The sequence below is a fragment of the Pristis pectinata genome, chromosome 8, assembly GCF_009764475.1.
Source record: "Pristis pectinata isolate sPriPec2 chromosome 8, sPriPec2.1.pri, whole genome shotgun sequence".
In the NCBI taxonomy this organism is placed as follows: Eukaryota; Metazoa; Chordata; class Chondrichthyes; order Rhinopristiformes; family Pristidae; genus Pristis; species Pristis pectinata.
In genome coordinates, this window is record NC_067412.1 from 50211343 (window position 1) to 50228714 (window position 17372).

Genomic DNA, 17372 nt, shown 5'->3' on the forward strand with positions numbered 1-17372 from the left:
AGCATCTGCATTTGAAGGAATTTAGACCAACAATGCTCTGATTGCATTTATTGACCCCTTATGTCTTTTCAAATTCTATTTTAGATTTAATTTAATTCCCTAGTAAGTGATGTAAACTACTTCATTAGTTCCTTGTCATAAGGCAATTCACAAGCAAATGTACAGCTTGTGTAGGAAATGGTTTTGTTGTTAGACCAAAGTTTTGGGCTATGAAATATAAGTTAGTCCCTATGGTGAACTCAGCAGAGACTCATTTATCCAGGAATGGCAAGAAAATGAATTTTGCTACCACTAAATGAAGCAACATTTTCTTCTTGCAGAAAATTGTGAGTCTTTGGAAAACTGTTCCTCCAATGAGCAGTAGAAGAAGCATCTTTGAATATAGCACAATATAATACAAAATAAAAAGGAAGAGGGAGATAGATACTTGAGAAGCAGGGGCTGAAAGATTACCAAGAATGGACAGATAGATGGATTTGTGTTATTTAGCAGATCTGCCGTAATCTTATTGAATGTCAGATCACAATGGACAGGCTGAGTGGCCTAGTCCTTCTCCTTATTTGTGTGTATGAATGTATGTAACTGGATCACAGCCAAGCCAGCGCCAAAGTCCAATTTGTTTGCCAGCTACTTGGATGCGAAGATTGCACTCAGTTCTGCATTGGAACTCTCAGATGAGCAGATGATGGGGCTGCTTACAGATGAAGACTGATGACTATATTCATGGAAGTGCCTAGGGTAGTTTCAGGCCTGCCTGAAAGCCTGAGTGGGATGTCTGGGAGCACAGGAGTTCAGCCAAGACCTTGAATATGGCTTTGCAGAGCTTGGAGACCATCCTTTCCAGGCAAAGTGATAGCCAGCTTGATGTCCACACTAACAGGCCAAATCATGGCATAGTAAATGATGGCAAAAGGCACCATATGTGTGAATATTGCAGTAGAGGCTTTGACTTGCTGACATCCAGGATCAGCACGCTGCTGTTATGGCTCTGGATTATACTGCTGGCAGATTTTTTTTGAGTGTATCCCAGCAGCCTGTTCTCCAAAAGAAGTTAAGTAATGCTGCACCAAGGGAGAGTGGCTCCATGCAGTACAAATGTGCTGTTTTCTCTCAGGATGACTGTGTTCATACTCCCAACAATGCCACTCTGGCTGTGTCCTTGTCAGCCAGCCAGCTCAAACTGCAGAAATGATGCAGCTTAAAGCCATGATACTAAGGGTTAGGGATGCTGAAGATCATCATTCATGATCATTTCCAACCTGCAACTAAGATCCAACAGACTGAAGGTGTAGAGAAGGCAGAGCCACATAAAGAGAATTTGCAAAGTTGATTAGTCAACAGTTGTAGGGTTTTGCTACTGATTAGATGTATACAAATACTAGACCTGTTGATTTGCTTGGTTATTTTTTCACGATTTGTGCAGAAAAGGACAATGAGATGATTAACAATGGCAAAATGGCAATATGGGATCATGAGTGGTGGGTATCACTGGCATGCTCTTCATTGCTCATCCTTAATTGCCAATAACCTTTCCCTCAATGTCAGCAAAACAGAAGAGTTGGTCATTGACTTCAGGAAGGGGGATAGTGAACACATTCCTGTTTACATCAATGGAGCTGAGGTCGAGAGGGTTGAGAGGTTCAAGTTCCTAAGACTGAACATTACCAACAGCCTGTCCTGGTCAAACTACATAGACGCCATGGCTAAGAAAGGTCACCAGTGCCTCTACTTCCTCAGGAGGCTAAAGATATTTGGTATGTCCCCATTGACCCTCACCAATTTTTATTGATGCACCATAGAAAGCATCCTATCTGGATGCATCTCAGCTTGGTAGGGCAACTGCTCTGCCTGAGACTGCAAGAAACTGTAGAAGGTTGTGGGTACAGCTCAGTACATCACATAAACCAACCTACCCTCCATGGACTCTGTCTGCACTGCTCACTGCCTTGGTAAAGCAGTCAACATAATCAAAGACCCCACCAACCCCAGACATTCTCTCTTCTCGCCCTCCCATCAGGCAGAAGAAACAAAAGCCTGAAAGCACGTACCACCGGGTTCAAGAACAGCTTCTATCCCACTGTTAGAAGACTATTGAATGGTCCCCTTGTGTGATAAGATGGACTTTTGACCTCACAGTCTACCTTGTCATGGCCTTGCACCTTATTGTCTACCTGCACTGCACTTTCTCTGTAACTGTAACACTATATCCTGCATTCTGTTATTGCTTTTCCCTTGTACTGCCTCAATGTACTGATGTGATGAAATGATTTGTATGGCTGGCATGCAAAACAAAGTTTTTCACTGTACCTCGGTACATTTGACAATAACAAACCAATTTACCAATTTAATTACCATTAACATTGGTGAGGAGTTGTCTTCCTGACTTGTTGCAGTGAATGATTGAGCAGACAGGAAAGGGAAGGTGAGTTGGAGTCCACCTTGCATTCGTTACAGTACAAGGCAACAGCCACCTTATCTTTCCAAATATTATAGGTCCAAGTCTGTCCTAGCCATCAGAGGGATCTTTGTTTATTTGCCGCCATCCATTTGCTACATGGCCATACGACAGGTATTATATCAGTGATGGACTGAGTGTTCCATGGGAGTGCCAAAGCAGCAAGTGCTTAGTGCTGAATGAAGTAGACCATCCTTTCATATTTTTGGAGCTCTACCTCCTTGGAAAACCCGATGTGCCTTGTGGATTGCAAAATAAACATCCCCCTTGAGCAGAAACAGCCTCTGACATGCTCTTGCAGTTATTGTAATTAAGCTTTCTGAGCCCTAGGATATTGTTGGTTAAGCAATGGGAAATAGTATTGCCCCCTATTGAAGGATAAGGAGAAATTGTGAGACTTTCAGTTGATGGAATTGGCCTTTGCCAAGCTCTAATATGACATGATATTTACTTTCCATTTACCATTGTCCAAATGGCACCAAGGATTTCCTGTATTCAAACACAGATTCAGTACATGCACTGAGCTGATGGAATGTGGTCTTATTCTTAAATCTCAAGTCTGGGATGTGCTCCAGCTGCGTTCAGAGAGGGCCTTCCTTTAGCATGACCCACTGCTTTAATTTTCTGTCTTTTTCCTACTGCTCTGTGGCTGTCAAGATCTGTGATCTACATGATAGCCAGTTTGTGTAACATGCAGCACATAATGCTGGTGGCCGCACACTGTCTTGATATTCAGTGAGGGATAGCTTTCCTGTTTCTCATTTTTTTCCTGGATTTCTCTACCAGAGGAAATGTTTTCTTTCTCTCACGTTCTTTCATTGCCCTAAGCAGGTCAATTTTATGGCCCTTTAAAGATCTCAAGGGTATACAAACATAATCTGTGTAACCATTACTCACAATTAGGTCTTGAATTTTTCAGTTTTAGTCAAGAGAAACTACCCATAAAACAGCCCTGGTAACACATTTGATCAAACTAGTTTCCTTTTTTCCTTACTGATTAAAAACTTAGTGCCGGAAATAAATATTAACCGTGCAGATTTTTTTTGTTTGCATTCGGAATGATGCACATGGCTTTCAAAATGTGGTTAGATTGCTGAGCTGTCCCATTAACCTTGGTCTGTGGACTGATAGCAGTGTAAGGAGCCAGTAGCACAGAAGAATGTGGGAAATCTGGAACTACCACAGAGTAGTCATTTCTGTGGTCAGTGGCAAAACCAACTTTGGAATTCACAGTACTTTATTGAAGACTTCCTGAAAATATAAATACATCATTTCCATTAGTTTCCCATTATCTATTCTGCCAGTTACAACCTCAACTCTAAAAGATTCATCAAACATGATTTCCCTTTTATCATGTTGATTAATCATGTTGATCTGCCATTCCTGTTATTATTTTCTAAGTGCCCTGTGTTACGTCCTGTAGTAGGGGGAATGCTGTAAAACATTACTTTGTATCCTTTACAGGTTGTCCCTACTACAGACCATCCCCAGGTATCAAATTGGTTCTGTTTTTACGGACATTCTTAAGTCGATTTTGTCCATCAGTTGGAAATTACACAAAAATCAATCAATATGGTCACCATACCTCCAGAATATTGTAATGAATGGCATCAAAAACACCTAAGACTGATCAGAAAGAACAATTAAGAAAAGTGGAGAGAGAGAGAGAGAGAGAGTAAACTAGTTCTTCCATTCGAGGGAATGAACGTATGTGTGGACTTTCGAATTTAATAATGTTGTGGGACCTTGACCCTGTGTAGGGGTGTCCATAAGTTGGGTGTTTGTAACCAGGGGATGGCCTGTAATGATTTCAGGCTAACTGGTCTGTGATACTTGTTTTCACTACCTTTCCTTTCTTGGATAGTGGGGTTACATTTATTACTTACCAATTTGTGGGAACCAGAATAAAATCTATGAAGTTTTAGACTGAGACATCAAATATATCCACTATTTTCATAGCTGCTTTTTCAAACTTTGAGATGCAGATTATCAGGCCCTGGGGATTTATTTGCTTTTAGTTAATTAATTTCAGTCTTTTTTTAACGAATGCTTTTTTTTTCAGCTCCTTATTCATGGTAGAACAGTTATTCACTATTTCTGGGTCTTTTTTGTGTCTTTCATGCAGATGAACTCAAGATATTTGATTAATTTCTTTGCCATTCCCTTATTCACAAATATGCAATTATAGTTTCTGCTACCCCATTAGCCGTAGGCCACAAATTTTGCTTGTCAAATTTCCAGACCATCTAGCCCAGACTAACCAGGAATTTAGCTTGAACTGCTGTTATCCTTCTTATCATGTGTCAGCTTTCGAGCAATACCCATATATTATATCTGCATTTAAATTATGTTTTACATTATGAATATAATGGGTGATTCGGCACATAAGCACCCTTATTGTGTCTGTTGTGTTAAGTTCATGAGGTGATTGATTTAGGGATGCATGTTGTCATTAAGGAATTGTCATTCTGTTTAAATGTTTTAATGGGGAAACAAGTCTGTGTTTAGAAATCCAGGCTTGGGGCAACTATGGTTGATATATATGCACTGATTGTAAATGTTATCCACAGCACAGGGGTTCAGAAAAACAAATCAATAGTTAAACTTTAACACCCTCAACATTTCCTTCAACTCGTTTCTTTAGATTTTCTTTACCAGATCCTTTGGTTTTTCTCAGCATCTTGGGATTATATGTTTGGTCAATTTTGTATTTTAGAGGCCATTAAACTTATTTTACTTTATAGATGACTGATATCTTTAACATAGGTTGTTAAATTTGTTCTTGCTGCAAATTTAGCTACATGTCTATGGAACTCTTGGGTGGCCATCAGTGAGGTCTGGTCTATTGTCTCTGTATAGCTCTTTTCTATCAATTAAACAGCAACTTAAAATTATATTAGCCAACTTAGGTACAGGCAGTCCCCAGGTTGCAACAGGGTTCTGTTACTGAGAACTGTTCATAACCCAAATTATTTGTAATTCAGAAACAAACAAAAACACTGTGTGGGGAGGGCGTCACAGAAAGAGCTGTGAAGGGAGAGCGAGCAGGTGCAGGAAGAGTGGCCGCCAGCCGGCCTATCTGACTCAGTGAGTGAGCGAGTGAGTCTGCTCAGTGCTCTCAATTTTGCTTGGCTCCACCCAGCCCCTGATTGTTGCAGTTTGGGGAAGTGGGAGGTGGGGAGAGAAGGTACATGGAAATGCCCCGTTCCCACCCAGCAGAAGATGCCTGCAGCCCCACAGCTGCTGGCAAATCTACCCCCATCCTCCCAAATGCTTGTTCATATATAAGGGATGTCAATAAGCTGGATGTTTGTAATCTGAGGAGGACCTGTATATGGCATTATATTCCTTCATTTACTTACTGAAAAAAATAAACAGCTAATGTTCCAGTATAGATCCCTGGAAGAAGTGACTGGTCACGTCTGCTAATTGAGTCTTTAACCATTGTCCCTACTCTCTTTCTCCTACCTCTTATGCATGTAAAAGGTGCCCTGATTTCCGCATGCTTCCATTTTCTAATCATCTTTTGCATGCAACCTTAGCGAGAGTCTTAGCTTCTTAAAATACACATATTATCTCCATAAATACTCCCTTATTCGCCATGTTAGTAACATCAAACAGTTCTACTAGATTAGTTAATCATGACTGCTCATTAAAAACTAATAATAGACTGTTTCTAATCAATCGATAATTATCCAGGTGCCCAGTCAATCTCCCCTAATTTCAGGTTTCAAATTATCAGATTCTTCCGCTCCTGGTGTTAACACTACTTCATTGCAAACTGAAATCCCACTTGGATGCTGTAAAAAAGTTAAGCGTCTGATCTCTCCAACCAGTCTTTTCAGAGAGTTTTTACATGCATGGAGGAAACTGTCTGCATCGACTTCTCTGGCCCAGAAGTATTTGGTCTCTCAAATGGTGATTTGCTATGCAACTTTGTGAACTATTAATGAATGCTTTTATTTTCATTTCTTCAGAAAAAATTATAACAACTCTGCAGGACCAGTTCCCTAAGTTTCTGGTTTCAAAGCGCCTGCAGGTGACAACTGTCATCTGCTTGTTATTTTGTTTCCTTGGCCTCGTATGTGTAACCCAGGTATGGTGTCCTTTCACAATTTTCCACGTTATAACTCTGTGAAATTAGAAATTTCAAATGATTAAGTAATAAGGAAGGAAGTTGTGTGTTGGTTGTGCTGTTCTTCTAACTAGTTTACATTGTGCAATGATAGTGTGGGACTGGTTGACACTATTAATACTAAATCTGTTTTAAATATAGAGCCTAACAACACTGTAAAGTTAAAAATGCAACTATATTCATATTCCAACAATCTCTAATATTAGTGTGTTAACATTTCCTCCAACACTGGACTTCTTACTTATCCATTTACTTTCAGGCTGGGATTTATTCGATAAACTTGATCGATCACTTCTGTACAGGATGGGTCCTCATTATTGCAGCTGTGCTGGAACTCATCGGTCTCAGCTGGATTTATGGTCAGTATAGAAGAGAAAGCACAGAAAGAAAATAAAATAATTCCATAGTACTTCCCAAGATCACCTCCTCAATCGACCAGATAAATAATGGCAACAAGTGTAAGGAACACTGCCAGTTATTAGTGCCACTCCAAGCCACATGCGACCCTGACTTGGAAACTTTTGGCCAATCCTTCAGTAACACTAAATCCTGGCCTTCCTTGTTTTACAAGAGTGTGGGAGTACTTTCCCCTTTGAGACCTCAACCACCACCTACTTGAGCACAATAAGTGATGGGCAATAACTGCTGGTTTTGGCAGAAGTCCCATGTTACATGTGAAATTTAAAAAAAGTATAAATTTATAACACTTGTTTGGGTCTTCCTGCTGCTTCAGAACGAAGAAGGTAAATGAATAAGGAAGTTCATCACTCATATATTCAGATGGAAGATAAGGAGAGTGTTTCTCTTCATGTCAATTTCCCCCCCAAATGCCCAATGTTATACACCCAGTAGCTTCTGCATCCTTCATCCATCAGACCCTTTGGTTGCTATTGGACTTACAGTTGTCTATTGTTGGCTTAAGCCACAAGCATTTTCCTGTTAAAGACAAACAGAATATTTTTCACTCTCATTTGAACAGCTGTTTGCTACTTTCAATTGTCCAGACAGATGGAACAACAGAATAGTTTCTCCCACTAGCTCCCCAGGCAGATAGAATAACAAGGCTGCTTCTGGTTCAGGGTGTTTGTGGGATCCATTTGCTGTTCTTCAGCTCAGGAAAGAACATTCTCATTGCTAATCCATCTGCCCCATTCTACACAGAGCTAATACAGGACCTTTTCCTGGACCACATTCCTGTTCTTCAGGACTTTATACAAATATTTCTCCTTCATGGGAATGAGGTTGGTGACAGGAATCAATTTACTCAGACTGTTTGAAATTCTGAGTAGCCTTTAGGTTTCATCTGTCCATTGGTGAAACCCTGTAGAAGGTTGATGCCTGCATAAAACAACAAATTTCCTTAAAGATGGGACAAACAAAGTGATTGAGTATTCCTGCTTTCCACAGGGGTAAACAGATTCATCAAGGACATTGAGATGATGATTGGGGAAAAGAACTGGCTCTTCTGGCTTTGGTGGAGAGTGTGCTGGCTTTTAGTCACTCCGTTCTTGCTGTTGGTAAACAAAATGTTTCATTAGTGCTCAATAAGTTGCAATTAATGAATACATTTAAAAGAAAATAGTAATGTCAGCACAAAAATAGCACTGTGCTGTGATTCTAATAATTGGTAATAGGTTTATTATTGTCACATATACCAAAATACAGTGAAAGACTGTTTTGCATGCTATTCAGAAAACTCATTCCAATACAGTGAGGCGGTACAAAAGGAAAAACAATATCAGAATGCAGGATATGGTGTTACTGTTACAGAGAAAGTGCAGTGCAGGTAGATAATTAAGGTGCAAAGGCCATAACCCTATTATATATTTGTCAACAGTGAGGCTGGCCCACATGTCAGCATATGCTTTTATGTGGATGCACTCCATCTCGATATTGTTGAGTGTGGGAGAGTTTGAGATTGTTTTCTCCAGGGTGTCATAATAACTGATGACTGCAGGATTGGGAGTTTCGAGACTGGAGGCATTTACAGGTCTTGCATATATTGCTCTGGTGGTTGCTTATAGATGTCTGATATCTGGTTCTATAAATGACGAGTAATCAAATATTGAAGGATAAAGCTGCCTAGAAATTGAATTGCATAGTGACTTGTCTTTGAACACAAGGTGTCAGCCATGACTTCACTACTGGGTCCCTTACATGGCTGATGTGTTGAGACATGGAGGAAGCCGGCATGCAATAGGTACAATGTAGTTGCTGTCCATGTGGGGAGTATGGTCAGAATGATATCATGGCAGCGTAGAGTAGGAGGCAGTCTAGACAGGAGATCAAAGGGTTTAGTTATAGACAGAGTAATAATTAGGGATAGGTAGGTATTTTCTGGAGTCACCAATAGTATGTGATGCAAGGATGAAGTGTCTCATGTTTCAAAGTCAAGGTTGACTTTATTGTCATATGCACAAGTACATGTATGCACAGGTGCAATGAAAGACTTACTTGCAGCAACATCACAGGCACATAGCATCATATAAGCAGCATTCACATAAACTAAACATAAATCTTACAACAATTTTTACAAGAAAGAACACAATTAGAACAAAAAAAAATCAATTTTAGTACAAAGTGGTCAAAGTGTTGCTATTCTCTGGTGATTAGGGGTTTGCCATCTAGACTAATGTACACTAATTTGGAAACAAAGGGAGGAGGTAGTTGTCATGGTGTTTGTAGGAACAAATGACACAAGGAAGAAAAGCGAGAAAGCCCTGTGAAGGGAATATTGGAAGTTAAGAAGTACATTGAAAGAAAACTGTGCATTGCAGTTTTGTGATTATCAGCCAAGATGTGCTAATTGGCAAAGAGATGTGCGGAGCAGAAAGATAAGTGAGTGACTAAAAGAGTGGGAACAAGGGGTCTGATTTGAAGACACAGAGACACCAATACTGGGACAGAAAAGAGCAGCCATTAGCTGGGCCCCACTGATATTAAAACAAGAGTCTTAGTAACAAGGATAAATAAACCCACAGATAATGCTTTAAACCAGTAAGATGGGGAAAGTATCTGGAGAAAATACCATAAGCTTGAAGCCTAAAGAAATAACAGGTAAGAGTAGAATAGAGATCAGAGTGAACATAAAGGTCAACACTAAATGTTATGGAAAAGATCCACAGGATGACCCTTAATGATAAAGTGAATAATGTACCTTTTAAATAAAATATGCTTGTACAGTAAGGTGCAGAGCTTGTGACACAAAATGGGGGAAGAGTGGGGAGAATAGTTGGTTGTGCTGAGCAATGGATACCAAGTAGAACAAAATAAAATTAGATCAGGCAGCAGTGGAGAAGGAATGGAGTTAGCTTGTGGTAGGTGTGGAAGGGTGGTGTGGGTGACCAGGAGAATGCAGGTATATTCCATACTAATTGAAGAGAACACAATGGCAGTACACAAAGAGACACAGCTAATTTTAGAAATAGAACCTATATCAATGAATCTAAAAGATATGAGACTGATTGTGCTAATAGGAGTTCTCTTCAAATCAGTGAAAAATGAGTGGAGAAAGGAACATATCATCCAATCTGCAAAAAGAGTAAAATGACTACCCCTATCTACTGCCCAATATTTAACACCCATCCATTAATACCCCTCTGACACTCCTAACACATGGTTACACCAGGTGGAATTTAAAATAGCTAATTAATCTACATGCAGAACATCTGTGGAATGTGGAGCGAAATCAGAGCACCAGGGAGAATGTGCAAACTCCACACAGACAGCACTGGAGGCCAGAATCAAATCTGGGTCACTGAAGTTCTGAGGTAGATGCACTATCTGCAAGGCCACTGTGCCACCTAATTTGAAGAAACCTCTAAGAATCTGAAGGATCTTAATATAAATTCCTCGCAGATGTTGCCCTGGTATCAAAATCAATGACTGGGGGCAAAGGATCAGGATAAAGGGACACCAGTTTAAAAATAATTTCTTCTCATAAGGGGTTGTAATTCTCTTTGGAATTCTCCATCTCAAAGGCTGATCAGTGATTAAGCTGAGAGTTTTCCCTGTCCTTAAAATCAACAATAAAAGCAAGCAGTAAATTTAGGAGAAGAAGGTAGACAGGATTTTTCAAAGTGGATCCTAGGAGAACCTTGACTTAATACCTTGACCAACTCAAGAAGATGACCAAGTAAAAGAAGACCACTGCAGAAAGCTGCCAAGACTGAGCTGCTTTACTGTGGTAGCCAACTCATTCCATCTGCTACAGGTCATATATCTATTCTGTGACATTTCACTCTCATATTTATGCCCATTGCCTCTTTGTGGATAAAGTTGCTCCATGAGGAGTACACAAGGGATGTGCAGTTCAGTGCTGTGTGGAGATTAGGATCTGTCCCTAATCTTGGAGACACAAGAGACTGCAGATGCTGGTGCTAATCTTGTTCTGTCATTTCATATAGGCAATTTTATCCTGGTCTTTAGCAACTTTTGCCCCACCAGCGTACGGATCTCTTCAGTATTCTGTCCAGGCAATCGCACTTGGCTGGTGTATGATAGTCTTCTGTATTATGTGGATCCCCATTGTTGCTATTGTGAGAATTACCCGAGCTGAGGGCTCCACCATATCCAAGGTAAGAAAACACCCTGATCTCTTGCAAAAAGGACAGAATTTCTGAAGGTTGTCCATTACTAACATTAGAAGGTCAACAAAAAATTTACAAAATCTCACTTTGCACATTATTTTTGGGGATTTTGCTAATTTTTTGCGTGTGTTAATTGAAGCCTCAATTTAAATAAAACTAAATAGGAAATTTAAGTTCAGAATTTTTTTCACCTAAGAATGCTTTTATAGTTAATACAGAGGAATTTTAATCCTAATTTAATCCTAATTATGTTTCCGTGCCCACATGCACATAGTTATTTGATTGGAGCCTCTGTGCATATACATTGAAGCCAATGGGCATCCATCATCGTGTCAATGGAAATACAACAATTAACTTAGTCACTTGCACAAATTCAATCATGCATATAAGATATGTGTAAAAATTACCTCAAGCACTAAATGTGGGTCTTGAATGGTGGACTGAGGGTGGAGTTTGGATAAGTTAAAGGGCTTGATCCTATTTGCTAGATCAGGATGCTGTTTTTTCCTCAAGGTGGGGTCTAAAATCTCTCCTTGTGTCATAACCCCCTTACTCTTTCTCTCCCTAATCAACTTTATACCATTTTTGATCATCTCTGGTTACCCTGCCCCATCCTGATCAAGTCCACAGGTGTCCTGAGGTCAATTCCTCAAGCTTGATCATCTTTGCATTTCCGCAGATATGCTTGGCCTCCGTGATTATTTCTTGAAATTTCCCTCCTATTATCTCCCTAGACATTCCTTACCCCACCCAGGTTTTACACCTCAGGTCTCTACCTTCCTTTATATGCATTTATACGTACAAGGTTAATCCAAGCATGTATTGCACCTGAGGAAAAGCTGGCATGTGATCTTCCCCCACAACATGGTGCTTTTTATATTTTTATGTGTTGAAGAATTTCAAGCTCTTAATCTCCATCAAGTTCTTCCATGTCAGATAGATCTGAGCCACAAGAACATACTTCCTCCCACTATCCCCTTTGTCCCACTTCTCCTCATTGACTGCCCCATGTTAACAATAAAAATGAACTTAGAAGACCTCCTAATACAGTGTACCCCCACATTACAGAGGGGTTGCATTCCTAAAAAACTGTCCATGTTGTGGTTTTTCATAACGTGAATTTTTTTTTCCCTTCAATCCTGTATTATAAGTGGAGACGCATCACTGTGGGAAGTTTTTATCTCAATAATAATGACCTGCGGGTACATGGTCTATAGGCAAGGGAATTCTGATTGTATTGTAGGCAGAAGAGAAAAGGTTGTTGTCTTAATTAACTAGAAATGGATGTATCAATAGAAAAGATTGCCTTGTCAGTTTCCAAAGCAAATCTCTTAAGAGGCCTCTCACAGTGAATCAGCGGCCTGCAAACATTGTCCTTAGTAAACTAGTTCAGTTTTGTGTATATTTTGTGTTTATTTATTTATTTTCCCCCACGTATATTCTGTAAGAGTGAATTTTTATTCTGTAAGAGCGAATTTTTATTCAGTGTCTCAGATCCTTTGGTAGTGATTTGTGAATTCCATCAGGATGAATTTCTGTTACTCGAACTGCAGTAAGGTGGGGGTATATTGTGATTTCCTGCTGATTTATAATCACACACCACCTTCAGAGAAGCAGACATCGACACAGAGCCTTACTCCTTGCAGCCAATAGAGGGAATAGTAGATTGTATGATTCATCTGAGAAATGAAAAGAACTGGGTGACTCATTTCTAAGGAGACTCTTTAATGAAGGAAATAAAAAATAATGTTGTGGAGTTAAAATGGATGAGGATGCTGCTGACTAATTTAAACCAAGACCCTTTGTGCAGAGAAATTAAATAAATCCTCTGTTAAACCCATCCAAATCCATTCCTGGTTTGCTGACCTTGCTGTCTTCAGGTTCTCACAATTTAGAAAGCCATTACATTCACACAATCACCATAATACCTTGACTTCTCCACTCCCTTCACCCACTTCAACCTTACCCCCTTCAGACATGCAGCGCTCCGCTCACTTCAGACTAATCCTGACCTCGTCATCAAACCTGCAGACAAGGGGGTGCCATTGTAGGCTGGTGCAATGATGTCTACCTTGTAGAGTTCAGGCGCTAGCTTTCTGACACCTCCTCATACCTTCCTCTGGATCATGATCCCACTAATGAACACCAGGCCATCATCTCCTGGACCATTACGGATCTCATCATATCAGGATATCTCCCCTCCATAGCCTTCAACCTCCTAGTTCCCTAACCTTGCACTGCCTACTTCTATTTCATCTAGAGTCCACAAACAGTACTGCCCTGCTAGGCCCACTGATTCTGTTGCTCTTGCCCCACTGAACTCATTTCTTCATACCTGGACTCCATCCTGTCTCCCTGTATCCCTTCCCACTTACATCAGGGACACCTTTCATGCCATCCAACATTTCAATAACTTGCAATTCCTTGGTCCCAACCAGCTCATCTTTACCATGGACATCCAGTTTCTATACACCTCCATCCCCCACCAGGAAGGTCTTAGGTCTGCTGTTTCATTATTGAACCAAGACCCAACCAGTTCCCCTCCACTAACATTCTCATCTGCTTGATAGAACTTGTCCTTGCTGTTAACAACATCTCTTGATTCCTCCCACTTTCTGCAGATCATAGGGGTAGCCATGGGCATTCACATGGGTACTAGCTGTGCTATCTTTTCATTGGCTGTGTGGAACAGTCCTTGTTCCGAGCCTATTCAGACACACCACCCCAACACTTTCTCTGCTACATCAGTGAATGCACTGGTGCTGCTTCCTGCACCTCTGCAGAACTCATTAATTTCATCACCTTTGCTACTAACTCCCACCTTGCCCTCAAATTCATGTGGACAATCTCTTACACTTTTCTTCCATTTCTGGATCTCATTGTCTCCATCTCAGGAGGCAGATTTGCCACTGACATCTTCCATAGACCCACTGACTCTCATAGCTACCTCAACTATACATCCTCCCACCCTGCTAGCTATAAGGATGCCATCCCTTCATCTGTTCTCAAGATGAGGCCTTCTGCTCTAGGATTTCTGAAATGTCCACCTTCTTCCAGAAATGTGTCTCCCCCTCTGCCATAGTTGATGGAGGCCTCACACATATTTCCTCCATTTCCACACATCTGCTCTCACCATATCTTGGTTGTTGTTGACAAGGGCATTCCTACTGTCCTTGAGAAGGTGGTGGTGTCCCACCTTCTTGAACTGCTGCAGTCCTTCTGGTGAAGGTACTCATCCAATGTAATTAGGGAGTGAGTTCCAGAATTTAGACCCAGTGATGATGAAGGAACAGAAAAACATTTCCAAGTCAGGATAGTGTGCAACTTTGAGGACAATCTGGAAGTGTTGGTGTTCCCATGTACCTTGTCCTTCTTATGGTGGAGTACTACAGGGAATCTACATTCTGTGCACATCAGTGGTCTATTCTGGGAGAACTGAGTCTCAACAAAAATAATTACTTACATTTGAATATTTCCTAAAGTAAGTCCTGGAATTTCCGTTAATTTTCAAACACTCCACATAATCTTAGCTCTTTTTTGTACCATCTCCTAAGAGTTTATTTTCTTCTCTTATCAAATTAATAGAGTATAATTAGGTGAATGAGATTTTATAAGATTCTTAAATATAAGATTCACTGAACCTCCCACAACAGCTTCAGTTCTTTTTTTTGGAACAAACAGCAGAACAATTTGACAGATCTTGGATGATAATGGTGAGTAAAATCAATGAGAAATTATTCAACATTTCACTTCTTTTCATAGAAAATTTCTGCTGCTTCCACATCAACTTCTGATTGGGGTCCATACTTGGAACAACACAGAGGAGGAAGATACAGAAACAAGCTTGATCCTACAGAAGCCTCTAATCATGTCCAACTTGTTTCTACATCTGAGATATGACATTTCAAGGGAAAATTTCCTTTCAGATCCTGAAAATTCACAGCCCTTTCTGATTGTAACTTCAGCAGAAGTTCTCTCTACTACCAGTAAATCCATCCTGACATTGACACACTGCTCAATATATTTTGTTAATTCTCTTTACATTAGTTCATGTCTTGTTCTTCAAATCTAGGAATCTATCTGATTCTTTTATTTTCTTATAAGTTTTCTAATGCTACACCATTTCATTTTATTAAGTCCACATTGTTGTGTTTGTTGCAGAGTTATTCCGATAGGCAGAACCTCCAATTTATATTCTGTTCAACCCTTGTCTGGCTTAACTATTGATTGAACTTTAATCCTTGACCATTTAGCTATTGCTAGATATTTCTGGCCTAACAAATAACTGAATGGGCTCTGCAAAAAGAAAATGTGCACTGATACTGTGACAAGTAATTCACATGGAAGTTTGAAACCTGATTCAGGACATGTCTGAAATTCTGGTGCATGCCTCATTATAATAATTGCAGCATCCGCATTGCATCAACAATACGTTAAGCATAGTTTCTGCTGGTGCAGTTTTTGGAGTCACTTGTTGCAGCTGTAGCCAGCAGTGAATACATTAACAAGTGCTTCTGTTCCATGCCACTTCTAGCAATGAGGAGTCATGTACTTGCATACCATTACACATTTACCATTACACTCCAAGGCTCTTACCCTTATCTCACACAATGCTAGCTTTTCAATCATAGCAGGCACATCACATCACAAAGACATGTTGACATGACACTAATGAGAGCTGCATATTATTTAACATGCACTTATTACTTGTTTCCTTTCATTAATATGATCGTACTCTTGTGCCTTCAGCTTCTACCCCACTGTGATAAGACTATTGAACAATGAGATGGACTATGACCTCACGTCACTTGTTGTGACCTTGCACCTTATTGCACTGCACTTTCTCTGTAGCTGTGATACTTTACTCTGTACTGTTACTTTTTTTTACCTGTACTACAACAATGCACTTTGTACTAACTCAATGTAACTGCACTGTGTAATGAATTGACTTGTAAGATCGGTTTGTAAGACAAGCTTTTCACTGTACCTCGGTACAAGTGACAATAATAAACCAATACCAATACCAATTAGATCACCAAGAATTTCCACCTGCACATGCTCTGGCTACTGAGCTATAAGAGAATGAAGTGTAACCCAATCTGTTAGTTCCTCTTAGAAGCTCAGATACTGGCATACTGCTGACTGTAGATAATAATGTAGATGGGATCTGGGTAATGGGATCTGCACATTGGGAGTCACAGGTCATCAATAGGCTGCTGTCAGTGCAGTTCCTTGAAAGTGAGTCAATGAACAAAAGGGTGATGCTATGAATGAGCTTTGCTCCAAAGAACTCAGATAAGGACTTTGATGGGCAGTCTATAGACAAAGCCAGTGGCTAGGTACAGTAAAATGCTTGGGAGATCATGAATGCCCCAGTCATGGCTTCAACACCACTTTCCTATTCTTTCCCCATACATCTTGACTCCCCAGTAATTCAAATGTCTGACAATCTTTGTCATCGAACATTCTATGACTCTGCCTCCACAGGTCTCTAGGACAGAGAATTCCAAAGATTCATAATCCTCTGAGGGAAGAAATCCCTCTTCATCATTATCTTAAATGAGTAACCTCAAATTCTGAAACTATGCCACCTAGAAACTATGAACTATGTGCAGTCGGTAGGGAGTGGGCATCATTAGCTTAAATAGTTCAGCATAACATCATGGGCCTGTTCCTGTGCTGTACTGTTCTATGTTTCCAGTTCTGGGTAACCCTACTAGGAGAAACATCCTCTCAGCAACCAACTTATCAATTTCCAGAATTTTTATATTCTAATAAGATCATCTCTTATTCTTTTGAACTCCCATGATTGTAAGCTCAACCTGCTCAACCTATTGAACCTTTTATGAACTCATCAATGGATAAATATCATTCTTTAAATATGGAGACCCAAGACTGTATGCAGTAGTGCAAGTGTGGTCTCAACAGTGTCCTATAACTTTACATTGAAACCTTCCTACTTTCATACTCCATACCTTTTACAATAAAGGCCAACATTCCATTAGCCTCCTTAATTACTTGTTATGTCTGAATGCTAATTTTTTGTGTTTCATGTACTGGGGCAACTGCGTATTCCCCACCCCAGCCAATCCCCTTATACCACAACCGGTTTTGCACTATTTAAATTCTAAATTACTTTTTCATTCTTCCTTCCAAAGTGGTAAACTCACATTTTCCCACATTTAAATTGATC

General features: G+C 40.1%; 1 protein-coding gene across 1 annotated transcript in view; it reads left to right on the top strand.

The window, feature by feature from the left end:
* The window catches only part of LOC127573524 (sodium- and chloride-dependent neutral and basic amino acid transporter B(0+)-like), a 66898-nt gene extending 49773 nt beyond the window's left edge, over positions 1–17125 (top strand). Inside the window, exons 10-14 of the mRNA XM_052021832.1 lie at positions 6433–6551; positions 6850–6949; positions 7998–8107; positions 10997–11167; positions 14942–17125. Of these exons, the coding sequence (XP_051877792.1) occupies positions 6433–6551; positions 6850–6949; positions 7998–8107; positions 10997–11167; positions 14942–15079 (638 nt within the window). The 3' untranslated portion in view covers positions 15080–17125. The remainder of the gene's footprint in view (positions 1–6432; positions 6552–6849; positions 6950–7997; positions 8108–10996; positions 11168–14941) is intronic.
* Positions 17126–17372: the final 247 nt, after the last annotated feature.